Genomic DNA, 17,342 nt, shown 5'->3' with positions numbered 1-17,342 from the left:
ACTGTAACAGTCGGCCTCCAACCCTGACATCCTCCAGGGGGAGGCCCGCCCCATTAGACAGTAGGCTTACCTTCTGGCATGGAAGCCGGTCGTTTGGTTCACCAAGACTTCCTAGGTGGTCCTCTATGAGACTCCTAAGGTAAAATATAAAATAAAAAAGCTTAAGACTGCCTAGCAGTCCCGCTGTTATAACAGGTGCGGCTTGCCGCGTACCAAACAAAATAACATAATGCCTGTGGCTGGGGGCGGGGTAAATAGGGAGGAGGATCAGTGCATGCTGGAAGCTCCAAAGCTTTGGTGTTTGGTACAATGGACGCTATGGAGAATCAGTGCATGCTGGAAGCTCCAAAGCTTTGCTGTTTGGTGCAGTGCAACTATATATCCCAAGGGAATTCCTGTGGACCCTATGGAACCCGAAGAAATTATGTTTTTTGTATGCCCCCATTATGCCTATGTGATTTAGTCATTAATTTATGTGAATCCCATTTAAACCTTATATACAGAGGTTACCTCCTACATCTACCCTCAATACGCCATGCAGCTGGCATGAGTGAGCCGCCAGGTTCTATGCAACTCTGCTACCATCGGGTGTCTTTTTCTTACAAAAATGTGTCTAGGTTGCAATGTGATGGACTAGGATGCACCAGGAGACTGCGCTGATTAATTTGATATGTGACATTTGTATATCTGTGTGGGACTGCGCCTGTAAACAGAACTTGGCGTGGAAAAAAGCTGCGGCCAGTGCATCGTAGCACTTTGCATGCTGATCCAGGGACTAAGTTGCACACAGTTATACAAAAAGAGACACGAGAAAGACACCTGGCGCCAGCAGTCTCTCACGGGAACTGGCACGCCGAGAGGGGTTGTTTGGCGTGACTGCAGCAATGTACAATGTAGGAGTCTATTTATCATAGGAAGAAGAGCCCTAAGATGGGGCTTCTCCCTATGTAACATGCCCTGTAGCTTGCAAACTCTGTCGACACCAATAACCCCCCCAACCCTATTTCACAAGGACAGGATGGGCCCATGTAATGTGCAGTTATATGAAATCACATGAAGCTAAATGTGCCATTAACCCTGTGAATATAATCCCCATATAATAAACAATGGTAGAATTTAATAGTAAATCACACAAAGGTCAATAATGAAACTATGCATTTATTACTATGAATTTATTAACCATGGCAGAATTAGTGGCAGATATACTGTAGCTTATAACACACGTTCTTAAACTTTATTGGCTTCACACCAGATTAAACCTGTGATCCATCTTTGCGATCTATAGTTCGGATTTGAATTACTGTGTAGGTTTAATTAATTTACCGGTGGTTATAAGCCAATGATATATTTTTTGCTATTATACATCACATAATGATGTACTCAGACAACATATTATTGCAGTATTATCAGTACAATAGGTCTCAGCTTGAAATACACAGTTTCTTGGAGAAGTGTATCAGGAGGATCCTGACAAACCACATAAGGAGGAGAGGATTAGAAGCATGGCTTGTGACCTGCCCACATCCCCAGCTTCATGTGGCAGTGTCTTCCCATCTATGCTGTGTCACAATCTGGATTTTTGAGGCACTGGTCCCAACCATTGTTCACCTACAAGAGAAGAGGAGATACAGTATATTACATTGTCTGTATTCTGGAGGCTCTTTCATTTCCTGAGGATTCTTACACCATGTATAGACCCAGGATTGCAGGACAAACACATAAACACACTATATTACATATATTTGGGAATATTCAGACTTTTCCCAATGTGAAAACAAAGATGGTACTAATTTTTATTGTAATTTAGTAATCAGAGATAAATTGCTGTCATTTATTTACCTCCATGTAACTAGTGCACTATCAGGACGTGGAGGGCCCACTGACAACTATGAAACGAGAGATTAGTGCCCTATGAGAATCTTACTAATAAGAGAAACTGTAAACAATAAAAGGGGTGAAACACCTGATTGGAGCAGCCCACATCAGGAGGGGCTCCTGGGATAAAGTGGAGCACAGAGGTCAAGTAAGTGGGGAACAGCTTAAGTTCTGTATTTACCTACTGCAGCTCTACAATGGTTTCTCTGGAACCCCCCACAGCAGTATCGGGGAAATGTATCAAACTTTGAAGTAGTGAAGTTGCCCATAGCAACCAATCAGCTCCTAGTTAGCATTTCTCAAGTACATTCTATAAACTGATAGGCAGAAGCTGATTGTTGGCTATAGGAAACTTCTCCACTTGTTTCAAGCCATCGATAAGTGAACGTCTCCCCCTCTCGCTGTTGGGGTCCTCTCTGTGTGCGCCGTCTTCTCATTCCTTTATAGTTTGTCTCACAGGCTGTAAACTTCTGGCAATGGTGGATGGTGCAATGGAAATGGGGGCATCTAGTGGTATCTGGCAGTATTGCACTCAGCAATGAAAGCAGCTCTCTGCTCCCAGCTAATAAAGCACCTGCGAAGCTACAAAACTGGCCCTGGTCAGGGGAGGTTTCCACGTAGAGAAACAGGAAAACGAGGTAGTATTGTAGGTGCACTATTCAACAAAAATAAATATAATATATAACTTTTATTATTCATACTTAGTTATAGTAGTGTTTTCAATGTTGTAGTTTTTATACTTTAGGAGGGGTATTCAATATGAAACGTTAACTTCACTGTCGAAGTTAACGTTTCATATCGGAGTTTTTTTCTTATACCCATATTCAATATAAAATTAACAAAAACGGGAAACTCCGAAGTTGGATTTGCGTAAAGTTACGAATTTTTCCTTAAAAAAATTGTAAGACCCGCCTAAAGTAGTAAAAACATGGGGGAACACTATGGGTACCCCCGTTTTAGCCTTTAATTGAAAGTCAGGGATTTAAATAGCCGCAGCAGGTGTTTTTTTCCGACATTGAAGAAGTGATGCAGAAGAGCACTTAGGTTATTTTTTTCGTTTTTTTAAGTGGTCCCATCAAATTTGGGGTACATGAAAATGGGTACTAGCATATTTTGATGTCCCTAAAGTAAGTTTTTAAAAATTCTGCATTTGTGCACCTGCCGCTATAATTCTATTCTAGAAAACACCTGCCGCATACTTGCAGAATAGCCCTGAACCTATTTCCCTATTGTTAAACAATTTTTTCCCATTTTTTTTTTCACCCCAATTTTTTAATTAATTTTTTGGGGTGTCCCTATTTTTTTTTAAAACTTTTTTTGACACAGTTCATTTTTAAATGTCATTCCCAGGGGTGCAGGCTATTTTTTTAAGCTTGCACCCCTAAACCCCAATTCTGCACTTTTTTTTGTCACCTATTCAATGATGAAAAGTTATCCCCGTTTTTTATCAAAGACTTTTCTAAACTGCGATAAGTCAAACCTGCGATAATGACGTCAAAAGTGCGATATTAACGCAAAAACGATGTTATCGCTCCCATATTGAATACCCCTGTATATATAATATATAGTAGAACAAATGTAACTGCTATACATACATATTGCTATACATACATTACTTATGACCACATATGAAACTGGGAGGAAATATTTTTACACACCAGAGTAGAGGCTTGAACCATTATGTTGTTGTATGTGGGACATGCAGGCTAACTTCTAGTTTCAGGTAAGAATAATACCTGAATACCTGTTGTGGAGTACAGTTGGTGGATGATCTTCTAATCTATGGGACTCAAACGCAGCTTGCTGTTGGATGTATATCCTCAATGTGCAGATATGTAGTGAGTGCCATTGAATATTTGTTTTACGTTTGTTCTTTCTTTAACGGACAAAGGGCCTGATTCAGTAGTGTAAGCAATAGAGAATATGGACGCAGACCAAGCGACTGTTTGCCATGGCGAATGCCTATAAACCACACCGTATGCGCACCGATCGTATTGCGATTACGAATGCACAGAGAAATCCATTGCAAAGTGAGTGACAGGTTGTCAGCGTTTAGGGGTGGTCGGAAAAAAACGCCGGTGCGTCTGTCCGTTTGAACACCGTTTTCAGGGGCGTGCATAAATTAGCCACTGCAATTACATACGCAGCATGAGAGCTCTTTCTGCGTGCGAGGATAATTGCAGAGTGTGCGGCTTGTCAGACTTGTGTGCGATGTGTGTCAATGGTAGCGATGTTTACTCAGAAGAGCGACATTGGACGGATGTGAGAATGCAGCAGTGAGCGTCCTTATGTCGGTTGTGCCTTGGCAAGCATTAGCATATTTTAGCAGCTGCGATGCGTAGGCGGTTGCAATCACAATTGCGCACGCTACTGAATCTGGCCCAAAGAGCACCATAACATCTTTCAAAAGGGAAAAAATCATGAACAGGATACACGCCAAGTAGATTTACTATACATTTTGGATAAAACCATTGATCCAGAAAACTACAGTGAATCTTCTTTTATTTATCTACAGGATAATCCTTGTAGTTTGTGTTGATATTAGGAGACCCAATTCATTGTTTTGCAATATATACAGTATAAGGGGTGCAGTCACAGGATAAGGGGTGCAGTCACAGTTTTGCAGTGAGGATTCCAGCTACAACCTGTCAAGACCTTTCAGGGCCTTTTGTAGGCTTAATATACAAATGGGTTTGTTAGTAAAAAAATTTTTTGACATGCTCTGAACATGTAAGATTGTGCAGTTAATCATACTGTTAAGGCTTATTTCTTAAAATATTGTTTCAGATAGATACGAGCAGATAGATAGAATTTCAATACTGACCCAGTTCATGCGCTAGAACTTCAAAGCGATCAGATCCAAAATACAGCTGGGGTTTGTCATTTATATGAGCCACAATGGAAGGCATACCAAAAATCTGTGATACAATAAGGGAAACAAAAAGGATCAAACTATAAATGAAATGTAGGGACTTCTGGAGCAGATAAATATCAAATTAACAGCGCACACTTGGCTTGTTATGGGAGTGTCGCTGGCGTGTCTTTGATAACGAATGCGTACACAGACACACAGCAACAGGAGGCCTTTGTCAGACGGCAAAACTGCAGCTGGTGTCATAGTGCTGGTGCGACTGATGGCAGCATCTAAGGACGCACAAATCGGTATTGCTGCATGTACAGGCGCAGAAAGTGGAGCCTCAGACCTTGCACATTCGTTCGCACGGATGTACATGAGGGATGGAGTTTGTAGTGGCATTTGCAGTAAGTCACCAATAGACGTTGCTGCGATTAAGGCCCATAGTGTATTATTGTGACCTAAGGCGATCGCTTCCCAGATTCTGCTCATAGGTGCTCACCCCATAAGCCAAAGCTTTGTCTGTAGTCTCCTTCAGTTTGTTTTTAACTTCTGGGGAAGATATTGTGCTCAGCACATGTTTAGCCTGATCTTCGGGCATTCCTGCCTTTTTAGCAGCCTGTAAGAGTATAGAAAACAATTAAATCACACACAAAAGGGGAACAACAACACATTGTAAAGCAGCCCAGTATCCTATAATGACATCTTGTTATTATTAATGCTATTGTGGAATGTGATTCCAATCGTCTGTGCGTGTTACTCATTGTTATGTACTTAAGGGGGGGGAGAAATGTAAAATAATAAATAAAAAATATGTTATACAGTAGAACCCCAATTAAACAAGGTGAGGGGTTGCCTGGGTAGTCTAAATCATTGTAATATAATTGCTACATCTACACTAACTACAGTATTGTATTTAGCTATTAATGTAGACACAATTACTCTGTGAAGCAAAATTGTAAAGTAAAATACATACGTAGTGTAAGTAGAGTTGCACCAGAAATTAGCACATGCATCCTAGCCTGGTCTACTGTACTGTATTTATAAAGTGTAGTACCAGGTAGGGTTAAAAACATATATATATTTTTATCATGCCCGGTTAATCTGCAACATAGTTAATGCCATCCCAAATAATCCGGGTTCCACTGTACAGCTGCTATATTCCTGTTCATTACGAAGTAAAATGACAGAGGATTATTCACCAACATTTCTTAAAAGGTACAAACCATAACTACCAATCAGACATTAGCTTGTATTGGTCTATTGCATGTCAGCCAATGAAAGGCAATGTTGGATTGGTTGATACTGTTTTAACCTAGATATGTACCTCTGCAAAATGTTAGGGACATAAAACAAACAAATGAAAGGAAAGAATAGCATTGTAATGCCTTTATACTCAGGCCAGCTGTGGGGATTATTACCTCCAGTATACTCTCTGGTTCTGTAATATCTTTATCCTGTTGGAACATAATAAAATCAGAAATAAAACATAAGCTTTTACACCAAGCACACTAATGCACTGTCAATGTGAGTGATACAGCATGTAGTTAGAGGAAGACCCCAGTAATCTAAGTAACACCAACCTCAGACCATATCCGTATCCACAGCTCCCGGGAAACTGGCTCTAGGAATTCCGGATGTGACATCTGAACAGCAGTGACAAAACGCATGGCTGACAGACTCCCTGTGAAATGGACTCTGACATGTTACCGAGAAGAAGTAGAGAATGGGGGAAGAGACAGATCACTGATTATATTAGGACTCCAAAGGCCAATTAGGTCAGTGCAAGAAATGCAGTTGTGTAAAGAGGGCCCCGATTCTGAGACAGTTGGTCATGCAGCCAGAGTCATAGCAGCTCTGGCAATAGCGGCTGCGGGAATACACGAATGCTAATCTCAGCCTTCTCTTTGTGCTGGACTGTATGATGGAGTGTATGAGCGGTGAGATGCCCACTTTCAGGCTGTGTGGTCTGTGCATTTGCAATGAAGAAGACTGTAAACACACCAACATCGAAGCAACATCGGTTGCACCATCGGCATTTGTGGTAGGCTAGGGGCTACTCTAGCTACTTTTCTCTAATGCAACTAAACATGGCCTCTGAAGCTGTGAATTAGCTATTGGGAACGCAGCAGCGCTCCCTGACACGCTTGTGACACTCCCCTAACACGCCCATGATACGACCCCTTTTTGAGATCACTTTAGGTTACCTGCCAAACCCCTTATCAAGTGGGAATCGGTATGATTTACCGCCGGACCCCTGGACGGCGGTTCAAATCCCGACAGCGACAGCCCGACATGGATGAAAATCCTGATCGTCCCCAATTCTACCTCCTAACCCTCCCTTAGGGGTGCCTAACCCTAACCTTCCCCCTAAGTGCCTAACCCTAGTTCCCCCTTTAAGTGCCTAAACCTAACCCCCCTTCCCCGCCGCCTAAACCTATGTCCCCCGGGGGGATGCCTAACCCTAAGTCCCCCCCGGGGGTGCCTAACCTTAACCCTCCCTCCCCCTAGCCTAACCCTAACTTCCTGGGGGGGGTGCCTAACCCTAACACTCCCCCCCCCCCCAGCGGCTGTCCGCGCCCGGCATCCCTTCGATCGGGATGCCGGGCACCAGTCTTCCGGCGTCGGTAAAATGACAGGCGTCTAGATTTAGATGCATGTCATTTAACCCTCGCCGGGATTAAGCAGTCGGAAAGCCGGCTGTCAAGATTAGGTTTCCCGAGTGCATACCATCAAGTGTTAGGGATGCCGTACGCAATTACGAACACCTTTGCATGTACAGTAAGAGTAACTGTGTAAATATCGCTGCTGCCTTTATCTCTGAATCAGACCCTAAAGAAAGTGACAGCATGAGTCCCTGCTCCTCGTATCACTTATGTCCATTTATTAATTCCTATAGATATATGCCCCTATTCATGTAAAGATAAGTGTAAAGCCGGAAATGTACAAATAGATTAGTAGTACACAATTTATCTTAGACTAGCTCATGACATATGTAGCATATGTACAGTACAAGGAATAAACTGCTACAACGCCACATAAACATAAAAACAGCATGATGTGAATACGTAGAGCACAAACAAAAGTTCATACAAAACAATCAGGTAGTGTGCATTTCCTTATATACAGCACAAGCTTTTATGTATCATCAATTTAAAAGCGAGAAACAGGACATTTCTGGAAACTGTTGCTCTAGAAAAATACATTGTAACCGTATGAAGCCAAGCTGCTACTGTCATGGACCTGGTCATGCACGAATATGTTATAGCTCAATATAAAGACTGACCTTTATTCAGGATAACATTGAAGAAATCACTTGGTTGCTGAAGAGGAACCTGAAAAAACTTGGACAGTCTCTCTATGTCTTGTCTCATGTATGCACCTTTATTGGGAACCATGGCAGGAGGTTTGTTATCTGTATCAGAAAAGAATAACACAGTTTTCCAGCTATCATATGGACATACAATATAGATGATTAGGCAGGTTTTAGAAGACTGCAATATATTGCATACACAAGAGTTGATGACAGAACAAATGATATAGTTATTCTGGACATTGACCTCTCCAATGCTTGGCGTTTTGAAATTGCTGACTGTTGGGTATTTTGTATAATACGTACACAATACGTAGGGAACCAGTGGAATACGTATGTAAGATTTTACATTATTTACATTCACCACACACTGCACTCTCCATTCTTGTTCCTTGTATTCAGAGCACCTCTTCTGTATACTGGGCTGCTCTAGAAGGAGCCTGTCCCTGCGATGTGTAAGATCTAATGCAATCACTTCTTTATCAGTACACGGCAGCTCTACTGCACAGGCACGGTTGTGGGGTGACCATGGCCCGAGGAGTGTTCTTACGGAACTGTTTCCAGGTAATATCTGGGTAGCATAGCCCTTGGGATACAGTGGCCACCTGAAGATGGCGCTAGCTGGCGGATCAAAGCTTCGTAAATTCAGCCCCGATAGAAACCTATGTAGATTGCTTTTGTAGTAAAAGGAACGCAACAGATATCTTCAACAGTCTTCCATACATAAATGTCAAGGACACTTAATATTTGAAGGTAACCCCCCAATTCAGGTGTTTTCAGGGCATAGCCCCTTACTATTTCTTGATAAATAGGCCCCTATAACTCACTCATATTTTCCTGTGTATCCAGCTCTGTAGCTTACTGGTCATATTTTCAAATAGAACATAACAATCCTTTAAGAAATAATATAGTAGCACAATGGTGCATAGGAAACAAAGGCCCTCATTCAGAGCCACTCGCTATTTGCGGTCGTTCGTTCTAAAACTAGGGGTGGCTATTCAAATGAACCGTTCGCTGTTTGCGGTCTGTTCACGCCTCTATGTCTGAACGAGCGAACAAAACTTGCGGTCGTTTTTTGGAAAAATACGCCCCCTGGCCGCTCGCATCCTACGTCATGTCCGCTATTTATTAGATTAATCGAGTACATCGACAAGGGTATGAGCTGCTCGCTATTCTTGTGGTTGGTTTTTGCTACCACAATTTTGCGAGCAGTTCTGGCTATTAAATAACCCAGTGACGTGGTCAATGACGCTGCTGTTTTAAATATGCACACCCATAAAACGCCCGTTTTGACCTTTAAGCACGCCTGCGTTCTGATTTCGACTCCCCATTTTCAAGCACCTCCCCCTGTTACCACCCACATACGCCTCTTTCTGTCACTCAAAATAGCAGGCATTCGCTATTTTGCGAGCACATGAATTTCGGCCGCACTGACTGGTTAGCGCATGCGTATAACGATCCGTACGCATGCGCAGTTGGGCTAACATCGCTCGGAACGAACGAGCGGCCGCTTACGAGCGGCTCTGAATCAGGCCCAATATACATCGTCATTTATTTGGGCATTCTGACTCTTATGTGGAACATCTCTGATATATGCAGCAGATACAAACACGAAGCATTGCCACCAATCACAGACGAGCAGTCTCCCCAACCACAACTGAAGGTATGAGCATAGGCACAGTGAAGCCCTCCTCATCCACAGTTATATCACATTAGAGCCATTACCATATATATCTTCTAAACGGATACATACATTTTGTTACATTGCACAAGACAGAAAGAAAAGTGTCTCCTCTTCCAAATGTTACCAATCCCTTGATGAAAAGCACTGAGATTCCTCCCAATCCAACCAGGATAACTAGCACAACTGTACTGCAGAGGTCCCAGTAATATAGAACGTAGCCCCTAAGAACCTTGTCACTTATACCAGGAGAGGACACACAAGTTAACACACGCGCACCTTCTTCATTGTAACTTTGGGGGGCTGTGACTTCCCCCTCCTCACAGGTTCCTCTGGAGTATAGGAGTGTTTATGGGAGTACATTCATCTTAATATGGTCTATGCTCTTGCTAAGTAGATACGTCATTTTTAGGTGTATTTTGCAAAAGGCTAATAACACAATTACAGATGTGTCCTCATACATCTAGCCTCACAGCGCGACTTGCCTGGCATTAGTGAACCACCGGGTCCTGTGCACCTCTGCTAGTGTCTGGTGTCTTTAGCAGAGTTGCACAGGACCTGGGGCGCCAAGATGGACTTTTTGGGGTGAGTGCAGCAAAGATATATAAGGACACATCTATAGTGCATAGCTCATACATGCAAAGTATGCAATCCAACAAGCCTCACCCACTTGTACCATATAACACATATTCTAAGTGCTCAATAATGCCTGTGCATAAAAGGCATTTACATTAAAAGGTCACCTAGATATAAGGATCATGACACAGGGGATATTATTTCAATAGAGTGGAGTCACTATTAATAAACTATAGAGAGCATTGCCGCAGAACATAAGGAAAACATACTTTTCCCTGGTTATCTGTATAGCTTAAAGTCCAAAGGACAACAGCCATTAATGGCTCATAAACTGACACCGGGTAATGAATGGAGATTCTGGGTGATGCATGACTTGATAAGGGTCCACAGAGTCTGTGTAAGTGCTGTGTTTAGAACATAATACAGGAATCATACTACTGTACCTAATCCCATATGGGAACTTTATAAAGCAGGACCACGTTATTACCCATCGCATGTGCTGTGGAATATGTGTGCGCTGTATAAATAACGGATAATAAAAATTGTCTGCTCCCTGCTCTATGTTCTGTTACATACCAGATGCCTTCATTATGCCTCCAAGGAACCCAGGACACAACTGAATATCTACATTCCACACGTTCTTATACCGGCACAGGACCTATAGAGAGAAAAACAGCATAAATACACTTAGAAAAGCCCGAGAGAACTACGTACAAACTGCACATCCTGCGTAGCTTCATTAAAGCATAGGGCTAACATTTGCAATGAATGTGTGCATGATCACTCCACACTGAGTTTAAAGACACTAATAAAAAGATGACTTGTGAAATTGTCTGACCTTTATTTACTTATTTAAAAGAAAGCGAGAATTTCTACAGGTACCTCATCCTAATCTTTTCAATGATTTCAAACACCCCAAAGTCGCCAGCTCCCCAGCATTATCTCCAGAACCCTTACTACACAAGTAATGGGGAGATTGTGGGTTCTCTTCCTCCTGCAGTCGGGTGACCTTGCAGTGGGTGGCTGAGGGGTGACTGCTGGCACCGGTGACTTCTGCAGAATTTTTTTCTCTCTCAATTTTTACCATGAAGATTACAACAAAGTAATAGATGGACAAATCCGTTAAGCAAATTTTTATGAAAGTTTTTTGTTCTCTTTTTCCGTTCAGCTGCTTTATTTTTGTAGGCCTCTCTCCACTTTGTGTTCACCTTTTTATGTACAGTAAAATAAAAATGTGACACTTGTGTGAGTATATATCTGTCTATGGCTGCATTAGGGTGACCGGTCTTATGTTTATCATAGTTCTCAACAAATTTCTAGTATAAAATGTAAGCCGATTAGGAAGCGTGTACACAGTAGCTCATCAAATCGGCTGATCGGTCAACGCGATGGCCGGTGAGCTGCCGGGTCGGGTAAGTGTGTACCCAGCTTAAGTCACTTTTTCTAGTTTCGTTCATATTTTTTCTGTACCTTGTAAGGCGCTACGGACCCCTTGTGGAGCTATATAAATTTAAAGGATAGTAAAGTATAAATAAAAAGAAATGCAGACCTTGTAATTATTGTGCAAAACATACTTCATTTAATAAGATCAACTTGACAGCAAGTGAAAGTGTCATTCCATTAAAATAAAATACTTATCCAACTGGCATAAGGGAGTCATCAGAGCCATAGGGGTACATTTACTAAAGTGAGAGTTTTTAGAAGTGGAGATGTTGCCCATAACAACCAATCAGATTCTAGCTATTATCTAATAGAAGGTGCTAGTTAAATGTTAAGTAGACTCTGATTGGTTGCTATGGGAAACAACTCCACTTCTAAAAACTCTCACTTTAGTAAATTTACCCCATAATATCTATCTACATACCACACTATGGGGCATATTCACTAAGCAGTCGATTTAGCAAACCCTCAATTTTTCCGATATTCCCTGCCATTTTTAAAAGCAATAATAACAAATGTAAAATCCACTGCTCAGTAAAATAAGAAAATAAAATATATATATTATACACACATGAATACTATAAAGGCAACAACTCTTTTCATGTGCATCTTGAACAAAAAAAAATATACTCACCTGAGTGCCGTCTCTTGCATGGCCATATCACTAACTTTTTGGACACATCGCTCTTTTAAATACATATAAACCAGATCACACATTCAGTTCAAAAGCAATTTCCTGACCGGTCTAAAACATTTTTTCACTCTCACATATATAAAGGGGCCTATGTACTAATAATGGCGGTACTGCTGCGATTATTATGTATCCAACTCGCAGGGGATATATTAATTTTTTATGAAAATATCCCCACTATGTACAGAGGGGAACTCGCAGGGACAGAGGTTTTGGTAACCTCTGTCCCTGCAAATTATATCCCCGCCATCTAGAAGTCTTTTAAAAGTGAAAGACTTCCCCTGGGGAGGATGACACTACACATGTGCACAGTGTCAGCTTCCGGAGCCCACCAGGGGCTACGGGGGAGAGATCGAAATATATCTCACCTGCACCTGGAGCCCCCATAGAAGATGGTGTAAACTACCGGGGCTAAACTCCGAAAAGCTTTGCTTTTTGGAGTTTAGTACATAGGGGTCAGATCATAGTCCCCATTGCTAATAATGGGGACTGCGATCTGCAGTGCTAATTAGCACTTTGCAGGAGATTTCTCTGAACTCTCCTGCATTGTGCTTTTAGTACATAGGTACTACATAAAATAATGCAGGAACTGCAGTTTCTGCATAATTTTCTGTAAAATATGGCTTGATACATAAGGTCCCTTAATCTGAGAAAAGAAAGTCACTGGGAGAGGATAAAAGAAAACAATACAGATAAGTAGAGATAATTTATTAGGCTTATTAACATATTAGTGCATTCGTGGTTGTTAGGTTGCTGCTTCCTAAGCAATTGCACACATAGCTGTATACAGGGAATAGGTAAATATATACAGACCTCAAACCCCAGCCAGGAATATGGGGAGATCACATCATAGAACAGCTCAACCACCCTCCGCTTAGACATGTTGTTGTCTGACTCTGTACTACACTCGCTCAGTACACTGACTACTGTACCAGCATTACACGGTCACACCGAGAGAAATTGTGAGAAGGAAGGGGGCAAACTCCTTCCTCCTGTAGTCTGGTGACCTTGCTGTAGCTGGCTGAGCTGTGACTGCTGCAGTGCCATCTGCTGCTCTCTGTATTTATTGCAATCGACATTGAAACTATTACTTGCGTAACTGCAGAATAGCTGTGAAACCCTACGGTAGTAGCTACTACTAGCTGTCGCTTATTTTATTCTGGATGTACTTTTCAGCATATGTTCTTATTGTATGCTGATAATTTAGAAACAATAAATGATGTTATGAGTATGCTCAATATCAATAATGTATTTTAAGAAGGTGAATATTGCGTATGTAAATTCACTTTTATTATTATTCTTCATTGTACATTTGACATATTGTCAGCAGCGCCTTACAGAGTGTCAGTTCTGTCATCAGATATTGTGGGGCCCAGGACTGACAAAATAGGCAGGACCCCTCCCCTTGGGTGCGGGGGCAGTTTGTCGGATGTGTGCGTTGCTGTGTATAATGTGGGTGGAGCGGCAGCAGAGGTGGGACATCAATTGGTGTGTAAACCAGTTAAAAAAAAAAAATAATCAGTTTGGGCAGTGGGGGTGGATGTTAACATATCAGTCTTTAATATAGAGATGAAGGTGGGAGAGCAGGGTGAGGGTGTGAGAGCGGGGTGAGGGTATGAGAGCGGGGTGAGGGTGTTAGAGCAGGGAGAGGGTGATAGGCGAAACTAAGGAGTGGTCTGGGTGTGCACTGGACCACCCATTAGATTGCTAGAATTTTTTTCCAATTATACTTTCGCCACCGCAGCCCGTCATGTAAGGAGCGAGAGGAACACAGAACCTTCCGCGCTCTTCCTGTGCGGCTGTGCTTTCTTACACTGGATACGCGTGCGACGTTATGACGTCACACTGCCGCGCGACCTCTGTGCTTGCCTGTCTGTGCTCTGAAGAAGCGCAGAGGAGGAGCACTTCAGCAGCTTGCTAAGCACAGGAGCTGGAGCAGGAGAACGCCACAGATTCATCACCTGACTAAGATACAAACTTTGGTGTAGCCTCAGTTACTCTTGGAGACTGAGATAGAGACCCAGGGCCTCATTCAGCAAGGATCGCAATTGCAAAGGTAGCTTTGGTAATGTAGCATTAGGCATCACGCCTCCTGTGCATTACTTATCTGAGCTGCGTTGTCCAACGCAGCATTGGTCACGCAGTCGGCCACCGCAGTTGAGAGGAAGAGGCCAGGAAATCTCCATCAGCCGACAGATATCCTGGCCCCTTCCCTCCCCCCCAACGGCAGCAACACTCCTCCGTTTCAGGAAACGGAGGCCATCGCTGCCTCGGGAATCTGCGTTCAGCCGTGCACTAACATGCACTGCTGAATCAGGCCCCCAGTGTGAAAGCTGCTGCCTGTCCTGGACCCTGAAGGAGAGGTGAAGGTCTGCTGCAGAAAATGGATGGAGTGGGGGACCTGTGCATTGCACTTAGTAAGGGTTCGAGGGGGGGGGTCTGTGAATTGCATTTAGCAAGGATTAGGGAGGAGGTTTGAGCACTACATTTAGTAAGGGTTGAGGGGGTCTGTGCATTGCATTTAGTAAGGGTTGGGGGGTCTGTGTGAATTGCATTTAGTAAGGGTTGGGGGGAGAGGGTATGTGCATTGCAATTTGTAAGGGTTGGGAGGGGAGGTCTGAATATTGCACAATTGCATAATTATTGCACGTTAGACTTCATTGTCTAACAATTGATTTATCATTTACCGAGTGCTGCTGCTGCTTGCTTTGTTATATTTTTGTAATACCTTCCTAATATGTATTCAGCTTTAAGCAGGTGATTTTACCCTTACATTTAAATTTTTTTGCTGTCAGGACCTTTTTTTCTAGTAATTCATATGAAAAGGTACATTTCCCCTACAGTATTAAGTATATACATATATATATATATATATATATATATACATATATATATATATATATATATATATACACACACACTAGAAACCCCCTTAAAAACCCTGTGTTTGACCCTGCGTGGGCTCACCACACTTCGGGCACAGGTTTATATCCCCCCTCTATGTCCACGTGGATAGTAGTGAATGACGTCGGACAGTAACTGATGACAGACTACAAAAACTTAGTGTTCAGTCGGGTGCCGGACCTAGAGAAATGGGACATCTACACATGCCTAAGGTGCGCATGCACTCGAAAAGGGGGTGGGGACAATGAAAAGGGGCATGTTTTTAAGACGCGTCACCTTTTCGTTGCTCTTGCGGGCGTGCCCGGCACTTTCGGACATGCCGGGCTGCACCCAAGCACTGCTGTCAGTGTGAATGGATGCTGGGCGCATGAGCCCGGCATCCATTCACTGGTGGTGACCGCCACACCGCAGTTTTCCCCACCCACGGGAGACTGGAAACTGGGGTTGGGGATGGCACCCGCAGGCTGTTTCAGCAGGGCGCCAGAGGGCAGGGCTCTTTTTGCCCTCTAGAAATAGGACAGGGTGCGGCACCCCGCTAAAACAGCCTAGCGGGAACGCTAAAAAGTGAAGGAGATCTATCCAATTCCTAATTCTTATGTGTTAGTCACCAAACATAATGTACACGACATATACCTGCATAATTTTATTTTATTTAAAAAGGAAAAAGGTTACACACACACTAAACAAAGTGCTGCTATGGCCGCGGCTGGCTGCAGCAGGCTCTGTAGCCCTGGCAGCCACTGAAGCAACCACAAAGGGAGGATGGGGACTCTGCAGTGAGTGATAGGGGGAGTCAGTGGAGCATGCAGGGGGAGGGTCTGAGTACCTAGAAACCTAAAAAAAAAATTCAGAGGCAAAGACTGCTGTGTCTCCATCTCAGAATAAACCATGATCGCGGAGCTGCAGAGAGCTCTGATCATGTCTGGGGGCAGCTGCTGTGTATGTCAATCCCCAAGCAGCTCCCTCCTCGCACATAGTGGCCACCAGGGCTGCCATCAGAAATTGTGGGGCCCGGGACTGACAAAACAAACAGGGCCCCTCCCCCCCCTCTCCCCCCCCCCCCCCACACACACGGTGCCGAAACTAAACGCCAGAGGAGGGTGCAGGCTGCAGCTGATTGCATGTACGGCTATTCCCACCTCTTCTTCCGATACAGCAGCACTCACAAAACTCGAACAAAAGTGCAACACTAAGTCATATACTTTTCCGACGTTTCAATCTCCTGTATTGGAGATTTTCCTCAGGGACCAATAACATACAAAACACACCTGCTTTATATAGAACATGACTCACCCATGTGCTCAGCAATCCAGAGCCAACGCCGGGGGAGGTGACATCATCAGGTTGCGGTCCCGCCGCGGACGGATCTTTCACCATGGACGGCAACAAGTTACTATAGTGACAAACACCATCACCCATTACAAACAAATAATGATACACTAAACAGACTGTGTAGTATCTCACAGCGCAAACTGTCAAATTAAGATTATATAGGCATGCTACTATAGTGTTAAACAAATGTGGACACAGATACACAATAGCTGATCAATACTATCAAAGAGTATAAATATACTAATCTCTCTATCAATCCTCTATCAAAACACTAAGGTATATAATATATATATATATATATATATATATATATATAGAAACAGCCACTTATATATTATGCCTATCAAGCCCTGCACTCTGTTTCCTCTTTTCAGCCCCCTTCTGCCCCACACTCTTTGTAGCCCTTCAGACACAGCAGTGTTGTAACCCTCTGTTGTCCCAGCCACCATGTTAATATTACTACTTACCTTGTTACTTTCTTCTGTTCCAGGATGCTGCTCAGGTGTAGCGGTTCTTCTCTTCTTCAGTGACGCGCGGTGACGTCATGACGTCCATCGCCCTGAATAAACTTTATTGTGCATCGGCACTGCAGAGGGGACAGACGGAAGGGACCGGGTTCTCACTCGTAGCAGGCTCCTTTCAGCAGCGGCGGCGGCGGCTTGGGGGGCGGAATGTC

The 17,342-nt window shown here is 43.2% G+C and overlaps 1 protein-coding gene across 1 annotated transcript; it reads right to left on the bottom strand.

The window, feature by feature from the left end:
• Nucleotides 1-1,138: 1,138 nt before the first annotated feature.
• LOC148501459 (glutathione S-transferase kappa 1-like) lies at nt 1,139-13,455 on the bottom strand. The gene is made up of 8 exons (XM_088450405.1): nt 13,244-13,455; nt 10,876-10,957; nt 8,016-8,144; nt 6,313-6,413; nt 6,151-6,186; nt 5,232-5,348; nt 4,700-4,793; nt 1,139-1,608 (listed from the first exon to the last, which is right to left on the bottom strand). The coding sequence occupies exons 1-8, from the start codon at nt 13,310-13,312 to the stop codon at nt 1,565-1,567; spliced, it is 672 nt and encodes a 223-aa protein (XP_088306531.1). The 5' UTR covers nt 13,313-13,455; the 3' UTR covers nt 1,139-1,564.
• Nucleotides 13,456-17,342: the final 3,887 nt, after the last annotated feature.

The sequence above is a fragment of the Taudactylus pleione genome, unplaced genomic scaffold (genome assembly GCF_031769625.1).
Source record: "Taudactylus pleione unplaced genomic scaffold, aTauple2 ptg000518l, whole genome shotgun sequence".
Classification (NCBI taxonomy): Eukaryota; Metazoa; Chordata; class Amphibia; order Anura; family Myobatrachidae; genus Taudactylus; species Taudactylus pleione.
This window is presented reverse-complemented; position numbering and strand designations above follow the sequence as displayed.